Raw genomic sequence first — 26,475 nt, 5'->3', positions numbered from 1 at the left:
GACGGTTTCTGAAGCCGTAACCGTCAACACTACCTTAGTTTTTTGAATGTTAAGAGGACGCACCAATCGCATTTAGTGGCGTAACACTTATTTGAACAATGAAGAAGGTCAAGATTTATCTAATTCTTCATGAAATATGAAAATAATACAATAGTAATAGTATCAAATAGATATTTCTTTCTCAATCGTTCTCAATTTTCCCATAGAAATGTCCAATGGTGACCGAGGGCTCGAGAATAGTAGCCAAACCGATGCACAGTAGATAAACATGGCAGTACATGTATCCTTAGAATCACGTTTGAAACTGATTTTAGTTTTTCATATTACACTAAAATTGTGCGAAATCCCGGTCGAGGCGAATGATTTTTTTCTCTGTGGATTTTTCGCACATTTTGTGCATTGGGGGTGACTCCCGTAAAGTTATCAACATGGCTAGTCCCGGTATACTTAAATCATATTAAAACGATTGGAAAATATATTCCCTTTTATAATGGCTATTTCTACTGAAAACAGCACAACGAAAATAAACGGAAAATTGCACGAGTTTAAAAAATTATTGAAGTAACTCCCACGGATAGTAATACATGACTCAGTTCTAAAATAGATTGCAGCGGTCTTTGGTATTTTGGCGCCTACCGATTGTTGGGAAATCGAAACACTTATCGATCAGCGTCATCTCAGATGCATGAATCAAAGGATACCTTATAAAGGAGAAGTCCGTACCGGAGAAACTTCATTTATGCTGCCACTTCCGACGATATTTAAGCAGTTGTCAAAAATGTCCGCATCGCGGCGATAAGAGCAGAGCGATCCATTCGTTCTCAATTTTTTTTATATGTTAAATTTAATCGCGAGGAATAACACTAAAACATTATGAATTCGTATACATCATCTTGAACATAAGTTCATGTTATCAGTCCAAATTATTACCATTTTTTCTCTCAGACATTCGAATAGCTCTACCGACAGCATCACGAGTGGCGGATTCAGAAATCATAATTAAGTGCACGTTGGGGATGAATTAGGACAACTCAATAGGCCATATTAGACAAAAAAATAAACCTGTCTCAATAGCAACCGTAATATACTATGTTTACAAATGGTTATTTGCCAATCTGCGGCCTTCTTGAGACGATCCAAAGTGTGGCCATAGTTGCGCATGTGTTTGGCAAGCCGGATGGTACCCACAGTCGGGCCATGATACGGCAAGCTATGGCTAGCCACAGCCATAGTTGCCATAGGTAAACCACAATTCGGCCACATTGTGGCCATAATTGTTGTGTTGACTGGGGATGGTGGTGGGGATTAAGTAATCATAATTGAATGCACATATATAGAGGCCGACTTTAACCTAACTTAACTAAGAATTTTAATGGAAAATTTATCCATGAATCTATCCTCAGATACCCCAGATAAGATAAATACGTAAATCGTACCCGAAGAGGGGAAACCAAAAACCCACCCTCGACTTTTCACACCCGGAGGACCGAGGAAAATTTCCACACTCCTGCGTAGCAAAAATATGGCGATGAACTTTCTCGCATCCTTTTACGTGTGGCCATAAATAGGGACCAGAATAGGACCAATGGAGCGAAGAAAGCTGTGTCGACCCCGCTTGCCGTCGGAAACGTTTATGTCCATCGGTTTGGAAACATTTCCGATGAAAAACATGAAATGAAATGACATGCGAAATAGCCGAATGAAGGCTCAAAATGTTTTATGGACGCGCAAACACAAAGGGCTAAATAAAGACGAAAAGGAAATTACGCCAGATTTTGACGGTCCTCGTATCTGTGATCAGAGGCAATAAACTTCGATCAATAATCAACTTTTTTCGAAGGAATGCTTTGATTGAAAATAAATACATTTATATTCATACAGTGAAATGTAAAAATATTTATAATTCCACATAATCTCAATAATGTACGACCCCGGTTAGGACGTGGTATCTCATCCTCTGAAGTGGAACGTCATCCTACGTCGATAAATAGGTCAAAGAGTATTACATTTACGTGGAATTATATATTTAAAAAAGTTAATTATGTTAAGTCGATACCATGAAATCACGCCCGAGACAGCGTAAGAATCTTCACATTTGTCCAAACGTGGTTGATTATTTCCAATATTCGACTTCTTTTAAAGTGCAACAGCCCATTTTACCCACCCGAATCAATAAACATAAATTTGACACAATAAACTCTTTTCAATAACAATAGGAAACCATAATAGTGAGTTTTCCATACAAAATACTTTATCTACTGAATTAATTCTTCTTAAATGGAAAATGAAATTTTTACAAATCTTACAACGACAGTCACAACTGAGGGAAATATATTTTTTAAATTAATACCATGGGGAAAATATAAAATAAAGCTAGAGGGTTCAAGCCCAAAAATATCTATTTTGACAAAGAAACCAGAAAAAATAGTAATTAAATCCAAGTCGTACATATTTTGCAATAAAATTAGGGTAAAAAAAATACCAGGGAATTGACTGGGACGGAGTAAATATAAGAATCACAATGGTTATTTTCAATACGTTAGAAAATTATAGAACAATAATAAGAGCATATTTCCACTGATATTAATTACGGTACAAGTCGCATCAAACCTCACGTCAGATCAGATACGCTGTAGTACTTCCTTAAACGAAATACAATTATGCTGAAACGCCATATTTCAAATAAACAGCGAAACGAATGTGATCATAAGAAATGGATACGCGACAGTTATTTAATTTCAATCTGAATGTGAGATAAAAATCTCGATTCGTTCGGTAGGGATACTCGCATAAACATATAAGAATCCTCTCATCGTCTTTATAGAAATCATAAATTTTATTTTATATTTAAATGCCTACAATAATAGTCTACGGAATATAAACGCTTCCTTTTGGCAATAAACTGCGTCGAAAAATTAGATTAAGTTCGAAGATCCGAGCAACCTTTTATCAAATAACTGTTTAAGGCTTAACCAAGGACCTTGATTCCACCCGTGTCGTTTCATTTCGAAGGAAATGTATGATAATGCGTTGCCATGACAACGATAAATTGAGGAGGAACTAATCTCACCACATTAGCATACCATGGATTGTCGACGAAAATAGGAATCAAGGCATCTTTCAGACCCAAGCATCTTGCGTCACGAGAATATTACGAGGTTAAAGCTAGAGACGAGTTCTGTTACTTTCTTTTTTCCTCTAAGCCTTCATCGGGAAATATGATGTGACAGAAATTTAACACACGTCATAACATTTTAAACAGTTATTAGCAAATATAAAATGCTTAATTTTGATCTTACAACCTATTTGAATCGAAAAAAAACTGCCAATTTCCCAAAATTTGACAAATTTAATTCCAACGGATTCTAAATATCCACTAAGAACGAGAATATACTCAGTATTCGCTGCACAAGTATGCTGCGAATAAAAGGGGTTAGTTTTCTAAGTGCTATTAAAATCAGTACTCGAAGAATTTATAAAATTATGGAAAACTCTTTTACGCATGAATTCAAAAACTTGATCTTTCAAAAATAAATTCATAAGAAAGGGTCAAATTTATGAGGATAATCATGAAAATTCAATATATATCACACTAGAATATAATCTAAATGTTATGAATACAATGAATCATATCATCATGAATACAAATTTCGATTCGCAACCCTAATTAGAGCTTATTTTCTCCGTTTAATTCCGGTCAATCTGCCCGTCAGCGACGCGAGTGGCGACTTTTGAAAACCCATTTTATTGCGCGATCGGGAGAAAACATTCGCTAAAGGCTGACTGAGGAATCCCCAACAGCAATATTTGCGCTTCTTCCCTCAATAATACATAGATTGCGTATGAAAAAACTCAAATTCGAACCAAAAGACGCGTTTTATAATCGAGACGTACCTAAACACTACCTCGACGGGATGAATAGAAATCACACGTAATCCTCACGGCTTATCCGTCCTGCGCACAAAGCTAGTTTGACCGCGACTATCCATATTCCGCAAATTATCCCTAACATAACTTTCCTGACCAAAAGAGTCCAAAATTCGCATATCACTGATGTGCTAATGGCTAAAGGTCGTCTTTCGAAACATGCATATCGCACTATGGGCAGAAAATATCTTGATATAATGTGAAAAAAGTTGTCATTTTGCTCTTCGAGGCATATAAGAGACATGACCAACCAAACCAAAAACTAAAATTAAAATTAACTTTCAACTTTCAGTGAAGTTTTAATCACTGGAACGGCAATATTATAAAATCACAAATTCGCAATATATCATACATCTAGTACCTATCGGGAATACACCAAACACTTCCCCCACACCCGCTCTGAACAAACAGTTATTGTGGTCTTTGAGGAATAATATAATATTGCTCCTTAGATTAGTGGACCTATCTGTCGACCCTCTTCGAAGGTCATCAAATGTGCGGAATACAGATGCGACCAAATCACCATATTCGCCCCAAATCGCTACCTCTTCTCCGAAGCAAGAGGAGAAAGGAAGCCTTTGCCTCCCCCCAGTCCCTTAGCATAGGATTGACCGTTGGCCGTTAATTGGAGACGCGGCGCAGGCAGAGGGCAGGACGGTCGAGGAAGAGGCCAGTCGGAAGGAGAGGAGGCGGGGGAAGAGGCTACTAAACTATTATTAGATTCCCTCACTCTGTTTGGAGCTAACGACGTCCGCAGAGGTCGGTAAGGCATCAGAGAGAAATAGGGAAACTGGAATGGAAGGGAAAGATCCGTGATGGAGACCTAAATGCCGTTTCACACTGGGCATTTTCGGACACACCTACATAAATACCCTGCGTGCCACCTCTAAAATGTTTACCAGGGGGTGATCATCTACCAGCATGCAAGAGGATTCCCACATGGTCATAAAAATGAAAACAAATCATACTCCCCTTTCCATGCAAAGTTAAAACTTGACATCTACTTCGGATGTATCGCACAGAAAATTGCATCGAGAAAAGTAACATAGGACAAGGCTCGACCAAATAATCACAACTTACCATTTTTACAAAATCTACGTCCAAGACGCATCTCTCCAACGGCCGCATTTTGTCTATTTTCGAATTTCTGAATTCCGTATTCTTTATTTTGCATTGAAGAAGCAGCAAGATTTCCGGGTTATCCTCCACGTCCCTTCGACAACGCGACGAGAGTTTCCCGGGGTTGCAGTAGGCGTCTTAAGACGGTCAATTAAATACATTATGCACGAAAACATAAATATGAAAATAAATTCAATACCCACTTTTCTAAAAACTAATCTCCCAACGAAAACTTAGGAATACTGAAAGAGGCAGCAAGAAAGAATGTAACTCGAGCAATGATACTACGCCGTTATAGATTCAGTGCTATATTTGATCAATATCGATTGCCATTTTTCCCATCTGAAGTCTAAGAGAAAAGCCAGATATCTAACAAGCTTATGTGACTCAACAGTGCCTCTTCCCCCTCACTCACTCCCCCAAACTGTCTTTTGGTTCCAGTTCACTCCTGTATAATTAAGGATCGTGGGGAGAGCGATCAATTTAATTAAGCAACTTATATAATCTCCACAGAAATACGCTCCTCCGGGCTCTTCGCTACCGGCTTGTTCATGAACAATTCATTATTATTATCTGTGACGACATCGTTTCGTGGAAACTCAAATAAGGAACAGTGAAACGTTCATCCCCATATTTGTATTTTGCACCGCAAATACTCGCGTTCAATAAATGGGTCATATCTCCGAGATGTTCCAAGTACTGAGCCATCCAGGAAGACGTAATTCTCAATGGCGTTTCATTTATACCAATAGCCACTTAATTAACAAACTGATTCGACCCGAGAGTCATCGAGAAATTTAGAAGACAAACTTCGGCTAAGTCCGCGCATTTATAACTGGAGGCAATTAATTTATATTACACAATTCCGGAAGTCTGGGTAGGTTATGATAACGATTCTTTTCTGATACGAAGATCGGGTTGATGTGGTGGTTTATATTTTAGTCTTCCAACTAATCGGGTCTAGGATCGAATCCCGGCGGTGGCGAATATAAATGGCCTTGCCGTGGACATAGAGCTAAAGAGTTCAAATTAAAAAATATATGAATTGACAATTCATGCCTTGCACCCTAACTTTAACAATTAACGTTTACATTTTGTATCAATGATATCAGCAATCTATTCACGTAAAATGTGAAAAAATTGAATAAAGTACTAGCAATGAACCACGTAGTCACCTAAACTCGTTTCTCCGTTACATCAATTGAGAATTATTTTCTCTCTACTCCTAAGCTCATTACTCAATGATCTTGACAGGATATTCGAAACACCGAGGTAACGGCCTTAAACCGTTTATTCCACCATTTCGCATTGGCTTTGGCGTTTGCTTTGGCGATTATCTCCGAACCGGGTCTTCGAAGAACATTGCCTTTATTCGTGAAACCCTAGTGGAATTAAATTCTATTATGCTCAAAGTATTGTAACAGTAAGCAGAAATTTCACTCGATTCCGTGAAACTCCTCAGATTTTATCCGAATGTATTAATTCTCTCTCCCTCTACTACTCAGTCCGCCGGGCACTAATTCCCCTAGATCTTGGTTGGATATTCGAAATTCCACACGGTAATGGCTTCAGACCATTCATTCCGCACCGTTTCCTGACCGCGGCGCGCGGATTTACTCAAATTTACCGCGATCCTCGGCGTACACTATCTTCACATTCGTGCACCAGCACCTCGGGGCGGGATTTTTATCTCTGACCCTCGGAAGGGTTAGGAGAGATTTGCTGTGAGGATGAGATAAGCGCGGGAAATAAAAGCAGAGGGGAGGAAAAAAAAATTAACACGTTGCAGATCCCGGAGCCGTATTTCACAGGAGAGGAAGGCAGGCGAGGCGAGTGAGGTCGCCCCCGCTACGGAGGAAAATACAACAAAAAATTTGGAGCACAAGGGAGAAGACCGTTTTGCAACTATAGTGTGTATACCGTTACCTAGCGATTTGATCGTAGGATTTTCCTTCCTCATAGAATAATCTTCCAAAATCGCAGGCACAGTAATGATTTTCCTGTTTTCGCTAGTAGTAGGACCCGCCCGTCTTTGTGACGGTGCGGGATTCCTCGTCCCTTCCCTTCCTTCCCTATCCCGTCCCAGGAGGCGTCGTCGAGCTCCTATCGCGGCGGCGCGGCGCCTCCTTCCTTTTGTCCTTCCTATCCTCCCCCTTCTGCGGTGAAGAGGTGATAAGCTTCGGCTTCAGACTTTGGCCCAGGATAGTAACCTCGCGAGCCAGCCGTAGGGTTTCGTATCTACTGTGTATACCGTAAGTTTGCGCACGGGCCCGCGAAGTAAAGGAGGGGAGGAAAGGACCGACAAAAAAATTGTATGGGACCGACATAGGTAGCTGGCGGGTCCGTTCGCCCGTCCCTTTCCTCCCCCCGACGAAGGCAACTAGCACCTCTAATAGAATTATTGACTTTTTTACTTTCTCATAATATCTCAATCTAAATATAATAACCAAATAGCATCAGGGGAGAGAGACAAACAAGAAGGGTGTAACTACGATGAGCCCTCAAACGTAAAATTATGCACGATTAAACGCAATTCACTCTCAACGGTAAGATTCTTCGAAAAGGTCAAAGATTGAAAAAAGTATTCGAACTGCCTGTGCTTTTTGGTGCATGATTGCGTGTTCTTCCCGCGTCGATTCTCCCAACTCCGCAACTGTCCATCAAAAACTGTCCATCTGAAAGGCTATTGGCATGGATACACGAATATTTGGGAACACTACTTTAAATGTGAACCGAGATTATTACCATTAATTAATAAACCTGGGGAAAGGAGTTAATGAAGGGAGAGAGGGAATATAACTTGAAGTCAAAATATTTTTCAAAACATCTGAGTAAAACGATATTTTATGCTAAAGCACATTTGGCTTCACCTCGTAGAAGTAAAATCATTTTTTAATCGAGATTCACTGAATTAATATTAAACGCTTTGGTTTTCCACAAATATTTTTTTAAATAGAGCACCCAATTTCTTCATCTCACAATATATTCAATGAAAAGCATAGTTTGAATATGACATGACTGAAAAAAAGTCCCGATTATTCTCAGCTAATCATCCCAAGTGATTACTCTAGCTGAAGTTAAAAACATAAAAGGTTCTTCTATGAAATTTTCGATACCTTAAGCGTTTTTATAAACAAAAGGAGACCCCATAGGGGCGAAAAATTAGGTATCTCAACACAAAATTGGCTAAAGTTGAACCCAATTTCTACCAGCGTAAACATAACTGAAGGCGTACAGAAACTGATTAATAAAAATCCAGGTTCAAGGAGTTGATTAAAGGAGGTACATATTAAACGTTTCATTTAAAACACTTTTGCTTTAACAGCAAAGCGAAAAATACTACAAATATATTACACTTTAATGCACCAGAATATACCCCGAGGAAGTGAATTTCTTTTCTAAGGTGTAAATTTCTTCAGCTATGTTATGAAATAGTAGTATTAGAGCTATTTTCTACGGTATCCTGAATAAACAAACTAATAATAGCAGGGAGAAAACCGGTCATATTTAGTCACCTAAACCAAAAAAAGTCATAATCTGAAGGAAAGCAGCAAAAATATTCCATTGAGACATATGATATGAGCAGCCTGCATGGAATTTAAATATTCATAGGGAATCGCATACTAAAACGTTGAGCGCAATTTTCTGTACGATTCGTTTTTTAGATAAACCTCTCCCTCCTAAAATTGGGACGTGGGTCATGCACAATATGAACTTACCTCTTACCTACGAAGGTACTCACTGCAAAATTTGAGACACACACGTCATTACACGTACCCACGAAAATAAAGAGAAAAGGTTCCATATATGCTGAATTTCAACCACTCAAATCATGCTATTTCCTCAGCAGAGAGTTTCCTCGCTCTTATTCCTCGGAGAAAGTCGCAATCTTTCCCAATAACCGAGCGCTACGCTTGACAGGCTTGATGGGGAGTTGAGACGATAGATCGGCATTACGGGGCAGGGAACGGAGGAAGTAGAATGCTGGCTGGTCTCACGCGCAAAAGGGGCCACGGAGGGATGCATATATTTACACGGCCATTAGCTTTGGAAATAGCCCACGACGAAAATCTCCATTGGAAGACACATTTGACGAACAAGACGGACGCATAGGGTCGTTGGAAGAGCATTTGAATCTACCTACGGAGAAGAGGAAGGAAAAAAATACTACACCAAAACGAATCCCAAAAAATTGTTGGCCAATTTTCAGCGACAAATCTTGCAAATAATTATTTAAAAAGTACATGTGAGGAAATATTAAAAGGTAAAATTGATATAATCAAATTTATCTCTACTCTGAAATTTTCAAGATGATAGCATTAAGTTTTTGAGTGAAAATCCATGACCGATCAAGGAAGACGACCTACGTATCTCGAGCTGTGCGTCAATGAGTGGATGAATCTATATACTATAAAATGGACTTCCTACCACTGACTGACTGGTTCGTACAAATTTTGGGGTGAACGAGACGAGATAGGACAAAAAGTCATAGATTCTACCCCCTCTAAAATCGTTTGAAACCCTAGGAAAAATTTTCTGAAAAAATGTTCAATAAATTTAAGTGCTGCCAACTGCCTCTATGCCTATACCTTATGGGGGGAATTTAAGGGTCAAAAATCGATTTTTTTAAAATGTCATGTATTGAATCTACATCATGTCATACGGCGAATAACCAATTTTCAGGCGACCGACCGGAGCACTTCTATTTTTGACTGAATCGTGCAATGTCACTATTTCGTGAATTATAATCTCAAAAACGGAGGGAGATACGATTTTACATCATAGGGTTCTATAAACATTATAAAACCTGGCAGTGTGTCCAGAAAAGGCAGTAGACCTTTTCCGGAGGGCAGAGCACCCATAGCGAAAGAAAGCGAGTCAGTCAGTTAGGATACCTTTCTTCATATTAAAGAGATAATGGATACATCATGAAAGAAGATTGATGAGAAAACATTTGACGGTGCGTGTGTTATCTATTCGCCCTGTTATGTCGCACGGGGAACGAGGAAGGATGGCCCCTTGGAAACGGAAGGGCTTTCCTCGGGGCGGACGGTTACTGGGGAGAGGAACGGTTTTGACGTCATAAGGTTGGGGATATAGGGGAGAGGAGTAAAGGCTTAAGGGTGCAGTCTGGAAGGTGAATTTTGGAAGAGAAAAAAAGAGGGAGAACGAAGAGAAATGTCCCCCCAGAGGGAGAAACGGGAGGGAGAGGTGGAAGGGATAGGTCATGCAAAGGGGAAGGAAACGGGCGTGACGTCACCAAACAGGTAGGCATACCGAAAAACAATGGAATGAGGAGAATTACGGGATTCGCAAAGTAAAACGAGATATATGTAATTTTCTAGACTCGGTCTAAAAATTATAAATAAAATAAAAAATAAAAGTGCAACTGTCGATAGCCATGCACGGTTACATTAAGCCAAGACTTGGGAAATTAAGTATCGTAAATCGCGTCAAAAGAGGCCATCTGAATCAAGCAGTGAATCTAGCAAGAATAGTATATCAGTGCAATTTAGACGGTATGATTCTTTTCACGTGGAATCAGTTTGGGCATTAGAATAACGGAAGTGTTTTCTATTTTATGGCAAACGTATATTCCGAGTTTCAGCAATAAAATGAAGCATTGAAAAATTGTTCTCCTTAGCCGTACCGCCTTTTTCCACATAGCCTTAATTTTTGTATTTTAACTTTAATCTAAAATATACTAACCAAAAAATGTAAGCACAAAATTATAATTGCAACAAGAGCAGATCATAAAAGAAAAAATATAAATACAAAAATCAATAAAATAAAATAAATATTTTTTTTAAATCAACCCAATTTACAGATAATACACACTCCTAATTTCAACCAAGGAAAAGCACGACGTGCTTTACTGAGAGATGTAAGTTTCTGAGCATGAGTTTTTCGCAAAAAATACGTCTGAGCGCTGCATGTCACACAGGATGCCTCGCAAAGGAAATCCAAAGAGAGCAGATCTCGCGCATACCGGACTCGCGGAATGCTTTCTGGAAAGACAGCGGGATTCTGTGCGTACATGAATGTCCTCCAGGATGCAAGGGAATTCGAGGAAAAGTAAGAAAAAGAGAGAGAAAACTTACATGACATCAAGTCGACCTCGGGCTCCACATTCACTTATTTTTTTCATATGGTTACTGCTCGAAGATAGTCCTTGGGTCCAAAACCAATATTTACATCACTTTCACCGCGAGGAAAATGGAAGGATGCAGAGTCGCCTACGATTTAAAAAATGGGTGCTTTATTACTGCAAGAATAATGCGCTAAAAACAATTTTAACCTGATCAATTGCAAAGACTACTAAAACATTAAAATATGGTCAAAAAAGGCACTTTGGTAGTTCCAATATATTTTCATGACCTGGCCTAGGTTCATCGACTTAACATACGAATAATATTATGCTAAGTAGAAATAACAACACAGTACTTCTAGAACCAAGAACGTGCAGCAAAAATCAGTGAAAATAAATCCGTGCCTTTTTGTGAGAACTTCACTGGTAGCACTAAGTTTCGCAAAAGATTTTTGATTCACATTTAAGATAGCAATGAAACTAACGTATTTTACAGTGGGTTCTAGATTTAAGGAAAGCATGAAGCCAGTCGGTCGGTCTGCGGTCGGCACTTTGTCAAAAAGCTACAAATATAAAAGCCAATATTTATAACTTGACATTATGAGATTGTCTTGCTTCATTAAGAGGAAGATGGCATTGTATGTTCCCTATTGCATAAGACCATAATCTCTACTAAAGATGGCCATCATCAAACTGTCCATCAAACGAGAAAAGCTTTAATATTATGTGCAAGAAGGAATGATTACAACGACGGATCTACGTTTGGAAAAAGGGGTAACGGGATAAACCGAAGGGTCTGTGTCAACATTCCCGAGCCGAAGGGAGTTCGCAGATATTTTGGATTTTTCATTACCCAAACAAACTGCAGTCAAAAGCTAATTCTTTAAATAAAAGACAGAACTAGTTATTTTGTTAGAAAAAATTGCTAAATGCTTAAACAAAGGGTTATCCTAAAATCTTCGATATTTTTTCTAAAGTAATTTTTGACGCAATGAGAGGAGAGGCCCCGACCATGGATCCGCCACTTATTCAGACGATACTTCGACAAACTGAATAACTATGAACTGTTACACAAAATTTATAACGGCATAGATTGTGAGAGATGACACATAGCTTATGTCTTCGAAGCTAAACATTACGACCTCAAATCTTAAAAACAACCCCACGGATATAACTCGAAGTACCTGCTATGAATACTAGGTACACGAGTAGCCGAGCTAGAGCTTTATACGTCTCCATCCACCTATCTCTTTCTCTCTCTTTCTGTCTATCTCTCTCTCTCTATAATCTTTTACTCTTGTGTGTCTCCTTATATAACCCGCATAGCTCAAGCCTACCACCGCAGCTTCTGTGTGCTATGGGTATTCTGAATGTGAACCTCGATAACAACGGAAAAATAAACAAAAAGGAGGTGTGATCGTAGATGATGTTTGTTGGTTCTTCATCTTTGTCAGACCTGAGGCTGGGCGGAATACCGTGGTATCCTTCGTCCAACTGGGTGCCTTCACCAGAGCGGCGAGCCTGCAACCTCCGCCTAAGACAGCTACAGCAACAGCAAGAAGAGATCGCTAGGGGAACGGCCGGCCTCGGCGTCGACGACAACCACAAACGTAAGCAACACGCGGAAAACATTGACTCAAAGGAAATTAGATTTTATACAAATTTAGACAGCCATTTAAGCCTACATACGTAGAATACGAGATAAATTCATCACGTTTATCAGTGAATAATCTTATAGGTATTTATAATTATGATGCAAACATCAAAGCCCTCAGATTATTACATCAACAATCGGGTAAAATTTCTTAGACACATTTCATCCGTCATTTTAATACGTAAATATTTTAGCGGAGATTATAACAAAGCCCTTGGGAAGGTGATGTCTACCGATGATATTTTAAGATCTTAAGGTCTCATAATACGGACAGTATAGAATGAATTTAATGGGTTAGTTTTTTGTATGAAATGCTAATGTTTCTAAAGGTTATACAATACGGTACATTGATAAAATTAATGAAAGGGTATATTTCCGCAATAGATTGTTAATGGTAGATCATGTAGAGCATGATGTATTCTAAATTCGGTGTCAAAATGAATTTATGTGATTCGATGATTCTAAATACTCACTTATTTACATTTTTAAAAATAGATAAACTCTTTCAGTCTCACCATTTTCAAGATAATATTTGAATATTTAGTAAGTTTATGTTATATTGGATACTCAGCAGCGTAGGAATCTCTGAACAAGATGACAATAAATGTTGAAAAAGAGAGCTATTTTTAATAGAGAAAGACACTTCGTCCAAAAATTAAAAAGGTATAATCAAAATTCGTATATATTAATTATTAACCTCCTAAAAATATACCTCTATTTATGGGTTAAAGAATTGTGAAAATGCCATATGATCACAAGGGATTCGATTCTACGCCCACGAATAAAACGAAAATAGAGACTTCCGAGAAAAGATCTTTGAGCTTAATTCAAAATTAGTAGCTTTGAGGAAAATTGTGAGAGACCAGAAAATGCGAAATTGTTCACCTTTGCCATTTCAGTAATATCTCTTCAGCAAATCATTATATTTTGTGCAATACATCTCCAAGGTGCCAAAATTTGTCACTCTTCGCCATAATGATTCTATAATAACCAAGTGGCAAACGGGTTAGGCTCATTTTGGAACAAAATCTATTACCCTATGTAAAAACATTGAAAGCATTATGGTTGTTTGACTGCCAGGTAGAAATTCAAATTAGTAACTTTCTCATATATTTAAAAATAAAAAAGAATTGTATTTTTTCTCCTTGCATTGCAGTATGTCAAATCTTCAGTGAACCTACTTCCAAATCCTTCCCTCATGGGAATATTTTTACTGCATTACCTAAAGTATAACAAGGCATTATAGTCACAAGTTTAGTGACGTGTGGGTTTTGCTTGCACAGTATTTCCAAAGCTGCCTTCATTCACCACGATTTTATTGATATGCAGCAGAAAAGAAAGGTGTGGACAGATGTGATCATGCCTTTTCATTAACTAACAGAAAAATTGTCATTCGAAACACTTGACCGCAGACTCGAGCATAAATAAATAATCTGACAGCAAGGCATTCGTTTTTTTTCAAAGCATTTGGAAAATTCAAAGCAAATTAGCATTTGGAAAATTCAAAGCAAATTAGAAATTTTTAAACGACTATAATGGGTCATCACTCTTAATTGAAGGATTTTGTCTTTTTCTAAAGCCTTGGAAACTTCAAGAAAATTAGAAACTTTTAAACGACTATAATAGTTATTACTTATTATTGAAGTCTATGTCTTTTTTCAAAGGTTCATAAATTTCAAAGCCAATGAGAAACTTTTAGACGACTATAATGAGTCATTACTAATAAATCATCAAGTCTCTATCTACCAATAAATTAAAGAGGGGATTAAGGACTGCTTTTTGTCATGAAAAACCCAACATATTGGAAATTCCTTATCCGACATATGTAACTTGATACTTTTCGGATCTTCATCTAGCTGATATCCGAAAAAGCATTTTGGGACTGCAAGATAAAATTTAGCGAAATCCTGACCGAAACCGAATAATGGCACTAAAGTCCTAAAATAAAAAATAAAAACAGCTAAAATTCAAAGAACTGAGACGCCTCATCCGGCTCTCTTCTTTCATTATGAGGATGGTAATCGCTAATTGGAAGATGATAAATTCATTGCGTAGAGGCTAAATGAAGATATTGGGATAAGTGTCATAAGGGTAGAGAGGTCACAAGCTGGAACAGGTGGAATAATTTACCAATCAAAGCAGCATTGGAGGAAAAAATACACTGCAAAAGGATATAAGTATGTAAATAGCTTTAGAAAAGGTTTTATGCATAGGAAAGAGAATAGGAAGAGATCGCTGAGTAACGGTACGGAAAAAAGGCTATTGAAGAGGAGCGTTGGATTCTCGGTACGGAGACATGGACGCTAAGGAAAGACAGCGAATTGAGGAAAGGTTTTTGAATCGTTAAATTCGTAACAGCCATTTGAAAAAATTCAAAGAAACATTAGGACAAAATGCATGCTGCCAAGGAAAAATATAGTATATATTCAATTATATAATTACGGATGTGATACTGAAAATCCACCAATAGCCAAAAGTAGGACTGATTCTATGATACTCAGTTATACTCAGAAGCTCACACCCGCAGGACCGGTCTTATTTATCTTTTTTTGGGCGTGGCCGTATTCATCTTTTTCTCTGTGGTCATAATCTTATAATGTTCAGGGCATGTGGAAAAACCTGTCATCAATATGCCGTATGATAAATATGAAAAATATATTTCTAAATTTTTTTTAAATTTAGAAACCTGAAAATGTTATATAAGATCCACCTCCTTCACAATGAAAATTTCACCTTTCATGCAAGTAATACGCCATGAAAAAGGACAATTTGAGCGGGAGTGATACGTCCTCTTAAATGATTTCTCAACAATTAGAACGAGGAATTGATAATCTATCCTCATTATCATGCTCCAATTCGACAAACCGTTCGTATGACGAGCTGAGCACAAAAAATATGAAGCAACACAAGGCCAGAGGAAAATTTTCCATCAAATTATGTAAAACTCAAAATAATCAGTAAAAAAAATCCCAGTAGGTCGTAATCAGTTCGATTTACATTTGATCGACCAATACTGGTGGGCATGAACCTATGAGTGTAGGAAAATGGGACTCCTAACTGGATAAACAATGCCAATAGATAGTACCAATTGGCACCAGGGTACCCAGATCACATTTGATTCGTCATTAGCTCAAAATTTCACAAGAAGTCACACAATGGTTCTTTAAGTGTAACCCACATAAATCGATGATGAAAAATGAAAAATATCAATAATACCAACGCGAAAATTAATTGATGCGCCATTTTCTGTAATAACTCCGTGTCTTTTACATTCACCTCGTTGAAGATTCTGTCGCGAAAGGGCGCCTCGAATGCAAAAAACCACCCGTCACAGCTTACGCGGCAACCGAGTTCCAGGGAGGTCAAGTATGGATTCCAACTCATAAGAGACGATGAAGATGGAAGACTTCCACGTCTATTTACCTTCGCCGACCCATGTCTATCCCTCCTCATTCCATCCTACGCATTCTCCTCTCGCCCCTGAGGTACACACATACAAGCCAGTAAAGATGAACGTCAAGATTTCCCGGGAACTGTGGGCATGAGATGTAGATGGTCGTAAGGGGACACTCATCATGAAAAGGGACAGGTTTATCTAGATGTATTCGGCGTCAGAGGAAGGGTGTGTTGCAGATCGGATAACAAGGAAAAGAATTGAGAGACCTTCCCTGGACTGATATGCATAGACAGAGTAAGTGCAACTTAAGAGTGAAAAAATTCTCTCTTCCACAAATATATAAAACATTGAAAGTATTGTAATTTTGTTTTTCCTAAATAACTCAAAATAGCCGAATGTAACGATGACACCTACGGTGGCGTGGAGATGGAATGATGGGCACCAGAGCAATTGTTTCGAACTTTTTTCTATGCACGCCTATAACATAGAGAAGCAATTCTATCCATTGGGGAAACTGTAAGTGATAACTTAGATACCGTAGAAGTGATAAATAAATAGTGCCTTGCCTCAAAACTTTCCTGAATCTGCCCGTACCGCTTTGGAATAAAGGTCTTCAATTGAAACTACTAAAACTATTTGCACTATGGCACTAAAAAAGTAGCATCATCACCATAACGGAAGCTATATTCTGTTAGTCAGAGTTATAGGGTAACTAAAACTTAAAAGAAGTCAAATTAATTATATTTTCGTGGAGGAGAGAACTTTTTTACTTCAAATTCCACTTACAGGCAAAAGTTAACTCATCAAAGGGGTCATTGATTGATAAATTAAACGTCTGTGAATTAAGAAGAAAGAACAAGAGGCATAAAAACAACGAAAATAGAAACGCAGTATAAATATACATGGACGATATCGTAACACCCGAGAGCTAACCAAAATGATAGTGGACAGCTTCAAGATGACACGACTAGCGTCAAGGCAGAACGAGAGAAATGGAGAAAAGGATTCAGAATGAGAGTAGGAGAGTGTGAGGAGGGTCTGAAATGAGTCCGACTCGGCTTGCGTCCATACCAATCTGGGCAAATGGCTTCAGGGCAGGCCGAACGGTGAAATGGATGCCGTAGGGACGGCAGCAGAGGGCAGCACAGCAAGGGAAGACAATGGAGCGGACACCAATGGCGTCCCTGAGGTACACTCGTACTCCCGCCCAGTGGATACCTCGAAAAAGAATACATAGATACGTCACAAGGATCACACCTATGACAAAAGATGTGGTCCAGGTAAATGTTCAGTCCGTGGAGCACATACAATCGGTACATACCCATGCATTTACCGCCTAGGCAAATATCCTAAATGAGGGTACATTAACTATTTAAGCTCTCAGAGGCGTTTTATGAGGTCATAAAAGAAGTTGGAAGAAGCCGTAGATAGACCTTTAGAATGACAGTATTTCATACTTTTTAATAAAAAACTGTATTTGAATGAGACCCAACCACTCCCGAAAATCCGTAACTATGCTACCCGCATTGATTTACCTCTAGCTTGTTTGAGTATTTTACGCTCAGAAAACGTTTTTTTTTTCTCTTAGCATATCGATTCATAAATTTAATTCCAATTTCATTTCAGAATAATTGATTCCATTCACCATAAGTGGTATACATCCGCAATTTAAGTGCAATGTTTAATCGTACCATTAGATTCAATTATCTCGAACAATAACTTTCACGCTTACATTTGCACCACCCGTAATTTCACAGCTTCCGATAAATTAAATACTTTTCAAATATAAGCCTCAGTAAAAATGTCTCATAAAATAAAACTGGATGTAAGATGCATTGATAATGATCCCAAACTTTTACCGCAAATTATACATTTGCTATTATTTATCCCTCCACAATGTGGGCAACAAAATTTTAAATCCCGAAGCCTCGAGTAATATGTATGAAGTGCACTTTGTATCCCAGGATATTGAATCATTGGGGGGAACACAAAGGAAACGAGTAATGATGACTGGGGTAACCTGGGGAATGGATTGTTTGGCAACGCTGGAGCGGTGAAGTGTTATTACCTAAAGGAGGATGGTAGAAGGGGTGAAATGGTGTGCAGTGATAGGCCTAATCACGATCTCACCCTGCGGATTGCCCCGGGGCCTTTTAATCAAATATTGATGCGTTGGGCTTAGAATGCGAAGCGACAGATATCATTGTTTGAGGTAAAATACACTACGACATGCGAAGGCCGACATACTACATTCATTCAAATATGTTGAATTCATTTTATGAATTACCTTAGACCTAAGAAACCCTAAGTACTCATTCAAAACAAATACACTTGGCGTAACTTAACTTATTTGAAACCAGAATAACTACCGACATATTCCTGTAGTCCTAGCACAAACTGCACATCAACTGTGAAATCGATTTACTAGACTAACGATAATTCTGTGCCTCTCGAGGGATAAACAATCTCTCTTGCTACTGGGTACTTACGGTAAAAATGTAGGCTATCCCAACAAATGACTTTTAGAAGCCGTCATTACCAGTGCCTAATTGTAATTACGCCAAACTGACTAATTATATGAATTACGCCATTGCAAGTTGTTGTAAACCTACAGACGGTCTTTTTGAGTTGTCAACTCCATAGTTCCGGCAAGATAAGTGGTTCTATCTTATATTTTACGGGCGAATAATAGTCCATTACTTTAACACTGTATAAATTATAATAAAATTACCTACAAATACGGACAGTTACGGACTAAAAATATCTACAAGAAAAAAGTCAAAACAATTAACATACAAATACGGAGACCATATTACAGGCTGTCTTTCTTATTAGATTCTATGGTAATGATGCGAGAGGATTATTGGCACGGTAATTAACATAGGATGGTGGAAAACCTAAAAAAATCCCCAATGGTTCAATAATATTTATAAATAGATGCACAAAAATGGTTAGAATTACGCATTCACCCAGCCAGTATCCGGTAAAATACAACATCGATGAAGTACAAATTCTTGGTAAAAAGTTCAAGAGCACACAATAATAAATAGCTCTGTTGAACACAAGGTTCTCTGATTACTTTAAGTTCAAATATTAACTACGCAATATATTTTTTGGCATTTCACTATAGGTACAGACGATGCAGAAACATAATGAAATCCATCAGGAGTCAAAAGTGATGGTGCTGAACTAAAATTAGGACACAATTATCTTCCTCAGGTTTCAACGTCCACGCGCGCCATTCGCAACTATGATAAAAGATAAAAGCGAATCACTGAAATATGGACAAGCGCGAACTTTTAACCCCAGGGAATGAAATTTTATACCTATTGAAATTTCAAGTTACTTTACCAATGCTGATGTTTTTTTCGTGAATTTTAATATTTACAGAGGCTTCTTTTTTACGAAACCTATTTTATTAAAATTTATTTTGCCCCCTCGTTTTTTTTACCCCCTTCTACATTGCTGATCCATCAAAAGTACCGTAAAATAATGGAGGAAACTCATGAATGCCATTGCGATGATAATATCCCCAACGCAACTCCTTCACTCACAGTAAGAGAAATTGGAAGAAGGCTGGCATATCCATGGAATTTACGAATCCCGCTTCTCGTTTCTTTTATTTTATTTCTCGCCACAGGGGAAGGAACGAATTTTATTCTTTTCCTTTTGGGGTGCAAATACATCAGATAAATTGTTAGATTTGGTCACGGTTGGGTATCACCAGGAGGCGTGGTGGTTTCGGGGCGAGAAAGGATAAGGGATCGTTTATTTTAGAAGGACCCCAGCGAGGGTTTTCCCATTTGGCACCGTGCCTGGACGGAGACCATCCGAAAAACCTTCACGACTTGAGTATCCTTCCTCGAAGGTATCCGGCCCTCCACAAAGGGTCCCACGAACTCCCGCCTTTGGGAGCTAGACAGATATACGACCCCAAGAGACCTCCGACATCCCAATCTCAGTCTACCCCGTCGGAAAATACCCTTACATGCGAATGGCTCTTGTGATAATAGAGGGTAAAAACACGGCACGCCAATTCGGAAATTTTTCGTGTATATAAGATTCGTAAACTTTCCTTGTTCCTCTGAAATAAATCGAAGTGCAGATGCATGGCCATCTAAGGGACATACTTTGATGGATATACTATGTAGTTCTCATGATAACGCTGAATAACGTAATGGATGGGATATGCGACTTGTGCTGATTCTGCTTTAGATGTGTTTCGTTCATTTTATGCTATCCACAGAGAGAATGGTTCCTTTTTATTTCAACGGATTCCGAATTATCGTAGATGTTTCTACTTTGTAAGGCGTATTTTCAAGCTTTATTTTGAGAGATTACATAAAGATTTTCATAATTAATATTAAGGAAATTTTATTTTATTTATTGCAGTAAATAACGTTTCTCTATCGTTTTTTGCACGGATGATAAGGAAACGTAAGTGATATCATGGCCATGGTGCAGAATTCCTCGGATGAAGAGAGAGACGTAATTTTCCCCAGTTATCGCGGCGATTACCTACATCAATGGAAGCTTGAGGAACGGAAGGTGAATGAGTTCACCGTGATATTCGGGTTTTATTCAATGTAGGCTTCAATCAAAGTATGGAAACGAGAGCTTTGAACGAGTATCAACAATAAGATTTCGCAATCACACCCATTTTGAGATAAATTGTTTCAAGCTATTATAATCGCACAAACCGTGTCCATGCGCTGTGGGGGAGACAATAAGAGATAAAAAAATTAAATAAGAAGGCCACAACTTTCAGGTAGTTAGAGCACTTCGGTAAAAGTAACAAGAATTTTATGAAACTTTGGTAACACATTCTTTCAAACACGTACTTCATATGATCCAAAGAAAAAGGGATTCCTATGAGCCGTGTTTGAGATGCTTCACGGTAAAATTAGGACAATGAAACATGGGCTCTTATGGAGAAATGCGGTTTTTTCCAGGTAGCGCAGTTGTTTGTTACAAGACGTTGTTGAGGCGGAAAAAGTGAGGCGAAGAAAATTTTGTGAAAAATCTAAATAAGTGCGGAAAAGTATAAGCTCATGATGAAATAAGAAAGATATTTACGAAAAACTGCCTAAAACTGGCCAGATGGCCGCCGGGATCTCTGGAACCGATATCGTAAAATTGAAACCAATACACCGAATTCTCCTAAATTACGAAAATATTTTTATTTTCTCGGCTTTTACATGCGCATTACATATATTTTGTTTACAAATGTTTTTATTGAGGATTTACCTATTACATTGTGAATATTTAGTCAATGTGTGTCGTCAACAGTTCAGTGTGCTAAGGCTGGAAGCAATGTTGAAACTGGTCAAGTTAACTCATCTAAATACCTTTTTAGAAAATCATTTTTGGAGTTAATATTGTTCTGAGGTTCAAAATTGCGCATACACTTCATTCCTACCTATGTATTCTTACGTTTAAATTTTTTCGTGATTCTTTTGCAATAATAATAGGTAGCCCGAGTGCATCACATGACTTCAGCCGATGCCGCTCGCAAGTGCCTCAAAATCCGAATTACCTCTGTGTCTTACGAGCACAGTCGGAAAACGCCCATGACTATATCCCAAAAAGAGATATAGGTAGAGAGACGCAGGCTCTCACGCGACGGGCGTGACCTCTCGTTTTGTGGGGAGGAGTTGAAGAAGATATGGAACCCTCCGAACGGGACTTTTTCCGAGTGAGGGAAACAATAAAAGGGAGGATCGTGGAGGAATGGAGAGAGGGTGGGGGGTCAAAAGGTCATCGCCTTAAGTGGACGGAAGGGGTCAGGGGGTGGAGAGATGAGAAAGAAGAAATAAAGCGGAGGCCGAGAGGGGAGGTTCTTCCTGTGGCGTTTAAGAGGAGTCTAGGGGGTTGAAAGGGAGAAAAAAATAAGTCGGTAATAGCCGAAGCCCTTTTCTCAGAAGCACGGCATATGTTTTATTCAGACGAAGTTTTTGGTAGCGGAGCGGGGCCTCCCCAACGGGTAAGGAAGCGATTTTCGCTGACCTATGCCAAAGCAACAGTTTTTTCCTCTCTCTATCCGACGGCCATTTGGATCCTCAGATTCATGACAAACACTTTTAAATATGGAGACATACGAAATGTGGTGGTGCCGAAGAATGATGAAGATAAAATGAATCTACCGAGTAATTAATGAGGAAGTGCTAAGAAGATTGGGAGAATAGAGAAGTCTTTTAAAACTTAAGGAAAAGACGAGACAACTTATTTGGCGTGATGGCATGATGAAAACAATCGTATAAACGCAATAAATATGGTGCTGCCGATAATGATGAGGATACATTGAATCGACCGAGTAAGTAACGAAGAAGGGCTAAGGAGAGTGGGAGAAAAGAGCAGTATTTTATAAGCCTTAAGGACGAGACGAGACAACTTAGTTGGCCACATTATGAGGCGTGATGGCCTGATGTAAACAATCGTAGAAGGACAAGTGGCAGGGAAGAAGGCCAAACCATGGCCCCGAATGAGTTACATAGGAAATGTTTAAATAAATAAAAGATCGTGGCACAATTCCACAAAATGTTTTTACTGCGTGCAGCACGTTTTGGCTCACTGAGCCATCATTTGGTACAACAGTAAAAACATTTTGTGGAAAATTGCTACGATCATTTAATTATTTAAACATGTCTAACATCCACCAATTGAAGCCTGAAGCTGTTGAACTTACATAGGAAATGTTATAAAGCATGTAAAAGAGAAGAAATTCGTCGCTATGAAAAGGCTAGCGGATAGGGGAGCTACGACAAACCAATCTTGAGGTTTTCGACGCATGATGATGGTGATAGAATATTTATAGCACTAAATTTATGAATTGGATGTCAACTTAAATCACGAACATTAACAATCATCGCCAGAGTCTTCATTACATTATTGACATGACCCAAACAAGATCCCAATTAAAGGTGACACAAGAGTGGATATGTACCTGATGAAATAATAAAATCTTTTTTCAACCATTTAATGAGTTACAAAGAGTAATGCATTTTAAAAATTCAATAATTCCTTAGTGCATTGACATCTGGGATACGATAAGGTTACGAATTATTCCCATCGATAAACATCTATGATGACTCAATAATTAACTTTACTCATCGCTGGCCGAATTTTCGTTTATTTAAATAACAGTAATAGAATTTAACAAAGTCCTCATTACGGGATATTTAACGACCCAAGACATTTATTTTGATTAATACTTTCTCATTTCCTATATTACGACCAAGAGCATATGGTCTGATGCTGCTTTGAGATTTCCAAATCTACACATGAACATTATCAGCTCTAGTTAATTTCCCTTACTTGTCACGACACATTTAAAATAAAGGACTATGTTTAAGATAGATAAAGTTAATTTGTGGCATGTTTAAATAAAGAAATTAGATGATGGACACCCTCAGAATGCAAAATTAAGATGGAAGTATTAAACAAATAGTCGACAATTATACTTTTGTAGAACACTCCCGTAAGAGTGTGAAGCTAATAAATGTATATCCTATCGCTACCACATATGTGGGTCTATATCGAAATAAAATGCTCAGGACACACCATAGCGCGAAAAATTAGGATTATTATTACATAAATTAGCATTAATGAGCAAATTTTTAACATTCCACATATATTTACTGACGTAAGTTTCGACAATCCATACTAACTAAGGCTCTTTATAGACAAGAACATACCTTTTAATATTCAATAGCGATGACTTTGAATATCACAAGTTAAATATGGAAATTTGTTGATACGTTGATTCATTATGCTGAAAAGGGGGCCGGTTCAGGCTCCATAACTTCGGCTACCACACATATACACGGAAGTAGCTTTTATTATTCCGAAGTTTCTTCTTCAAATTCAGAATTCTTACAGGGTTTACCCTCTAATATGATTGCGTTCGCTCCGAAGCGGAGTCATGAATGACCCAGAACGTGGAGGCATAAGGACTCACATCGACAAAGTTGGCAACCGTGCTCTGCGTTTCCCTTCGGCGTTACTATGGTTACCGAGGAAGGTCACACCCTATCTCACAGAAGAAGGCAAACGAAATCTGGAAAGAATTCGGCTTACAAACAATAACGTCTGTGACAAAGGCACAAAATCAGTACTACAGAATTTTTATTATCATGATTAATACTCTCCAAAGGATGGGTAGTCGAAATAAATTGTAATAAATATTATTTAAGAATATCGATTAATGATAAAGACATACTAAAAGCATTATCCGTGTGAATGCTATGAGAACATCGGTCTTTCCTTCCACCAAATCACAGCATTCTACGACGACGACTATGAACACAATACGGCTACAGAGAAGGTTTTAATGGTAAAAATAGCTGCGTCTGAGAATTATGATAACGTTGATATAATTCACATTTTTAATAAAATCAACTTATTTATATTCAAATATTTTTTTGTGTTCATTTTGATCCACTATTAAGATGAAAATAAAGGGAAAACCTAATTGCATGATAGTCGACACTGACGATTTTCTTTTACAAACTGATGATTTAATCCAACTTGCTGAGAATAGGTCATTAAGCGACCTGAGTGATGACTGCAGTGGAAGGACCTCAAAATGTGTTTCTATCTCGTTAAAAGTTTTCGGTTAGAGAGTTTACGCTTCACTCTCCATTACGCCGCATCTTACAAGTACGATAGAAACCCTTCACCCATTTGACGTTCGCCACACTTATGAAAAATGCACTTCCTTCTCATACATTTCTCAATCATCCAATCCACAGTGATGACTCTAGAGTATTTTTATGGATGCGAAACGTGGACCTTGGGAAGAAGAGACCGGGATAAGATCAACGTTTATGAGATGTGGGTGGGGCGCAGGCTGGAGAGAGTGAAGTGGGTGGAAAAAGTGAGGAATGAGGAGGAACTGGAAAGAGTTGGGGAGGAAAGAACATTATTGAGAACTATACAAAGGAGAGAGGGAAATTTTATCAGGCATATTTTAAGGGGGGAAAGGATTTTAAATACACCAGTCAAGGGAAAAAAGGAAGGAGAAAAGAGACTAGGAAGGAGGCTGAAGGAGACAGACGAATTGAGGTGAAAAGGAAGAAATAAGGAAACCAAGGAGGAGGTACAGAAGAGGAGAATATGGAGACAACAATGATGTTTGGGACTTGCCAGTGGGATGCAAACCAGTTGATGACGATCTTCAGCGAATATTGTCTTTTGAACAAATAAGGGTTGACAAGGTTGAAACTAACTACTTAACCTTACTAACCGCTGTTCAGCGACGGACGTTTTCCAAATCAAGCTTTGAAAGCAGATGACTTGGTGGTTTAACTGTTGGCATATTTGAACGGAAATCGGGAGATTCTGGTTCGAATTCCGGATGAACCAAATGATTTCTCATGGTGAATTTCATTTTTGGGGCAAATATCTTCATTTCCGTTCCTTGCAAATGGTTTCAATCACTTCCGACTCAATAATCTTCCGCCTTAAATAAAGATGGCCGGCCTCGTTGGCGGCGGAGAAAAGTCCTTGTCTGCGGCAGAAGAGGTCGCGGATTCGAGTCCCGACTGGGTATGTTGTCCCTACCTAGGATATGGATGTTCGAGCACGTTCGATTTCTAAGATAATAATCCCGATGTGAAAGGCCAATCGATCTATTTTCGAAGGTGCACGAATAAATAAAGAACGTTCCAGGGTAGGAATTTTGAATGAAAGTAGAGCAATATTCCCTGAAATCCTACTGAAGTAGGAAATTCACAGTGGTAAGCCAAATGGCCAGGTTGATAGGTAAATCGTCAAATGTAAACCTGCCTCAACCGTTGCATTTAAAGTTCTTAGGGGATTCCGTGTACTCTATTGGTTTTTGCCTGACATTTCGTGGCCGTACAGTCAAAACCCGACTAGAAGAACTTCAGGGTGCCATTAGACTTGGACAACCCTTGAAGCCAGCGGTGGAAGAGCATGCAATCTTGGATTTAGGAAAACTTAAATGATGACCAAAGGGAAAAAATTTAAGCCCCGACTTATTCGCGATGCGTTGCAGATGAGAAAATACATGGTCAGCTTCAGTAAGGATTGCGGCCTCAAAATCAGCAACACATGGTATCCTGCTTTGACTTCTAGTAAATTAAAAACTCCCTCTACCCCCGTTTCCAATATGAACGCTCATAAATACCCTCCACTGAAAAGCTCACTTGCTCCCAAACAAAAGGTAAACAGAAGCGGCTACGTAACGTTGGGCAAGCTAGCACGCTGGATCAGTGGCGCAGCGAGGGGGGGGGGTTTGGGGATTAAAACCCCCCCCAGAGCTCAGGA

General features: G+C 38.6%; 1 protein-coding gene across 1 annotated transcript in view; it reads left to right on the top strand.

The window, feature by feature from the left end:
• LOC124159138 overlaps positions 1–26,475 on the top strand; it is a 187,468-nt gene that overhangs the window by 97,931 nt on the left and 63,062 nt on the right. Inside the window, exon 3 of the mRNA XM_046534717.1 lies at positions 12,589–12,744. Within this exon, the coding sequence (XP_046390673.1) occupies positions 12,589–12,744 (156 nt within the window). The remainder of the gene's footprint in view (positions 1–12,588; positions 12,745–26,475) is intronic.

Source organism: Ischnura elegans, chromosome 5 (genome assembly GCF_921293095.1).
Source record: "Ischnura elegans chromosome 5, ioIscEleg1.1, whole genome shotgun sequence".
NCBI classification, from domain to species: domain Eukaryota; kingdom Metazoa; phylum Arthropoda; class Insecta; order Odonata; family Coenagrionidae; genus Ischnura; species Ischnura elegans.
This window is presented reverse-complemented; position numbering and strand designations above follow the sequence as displayed.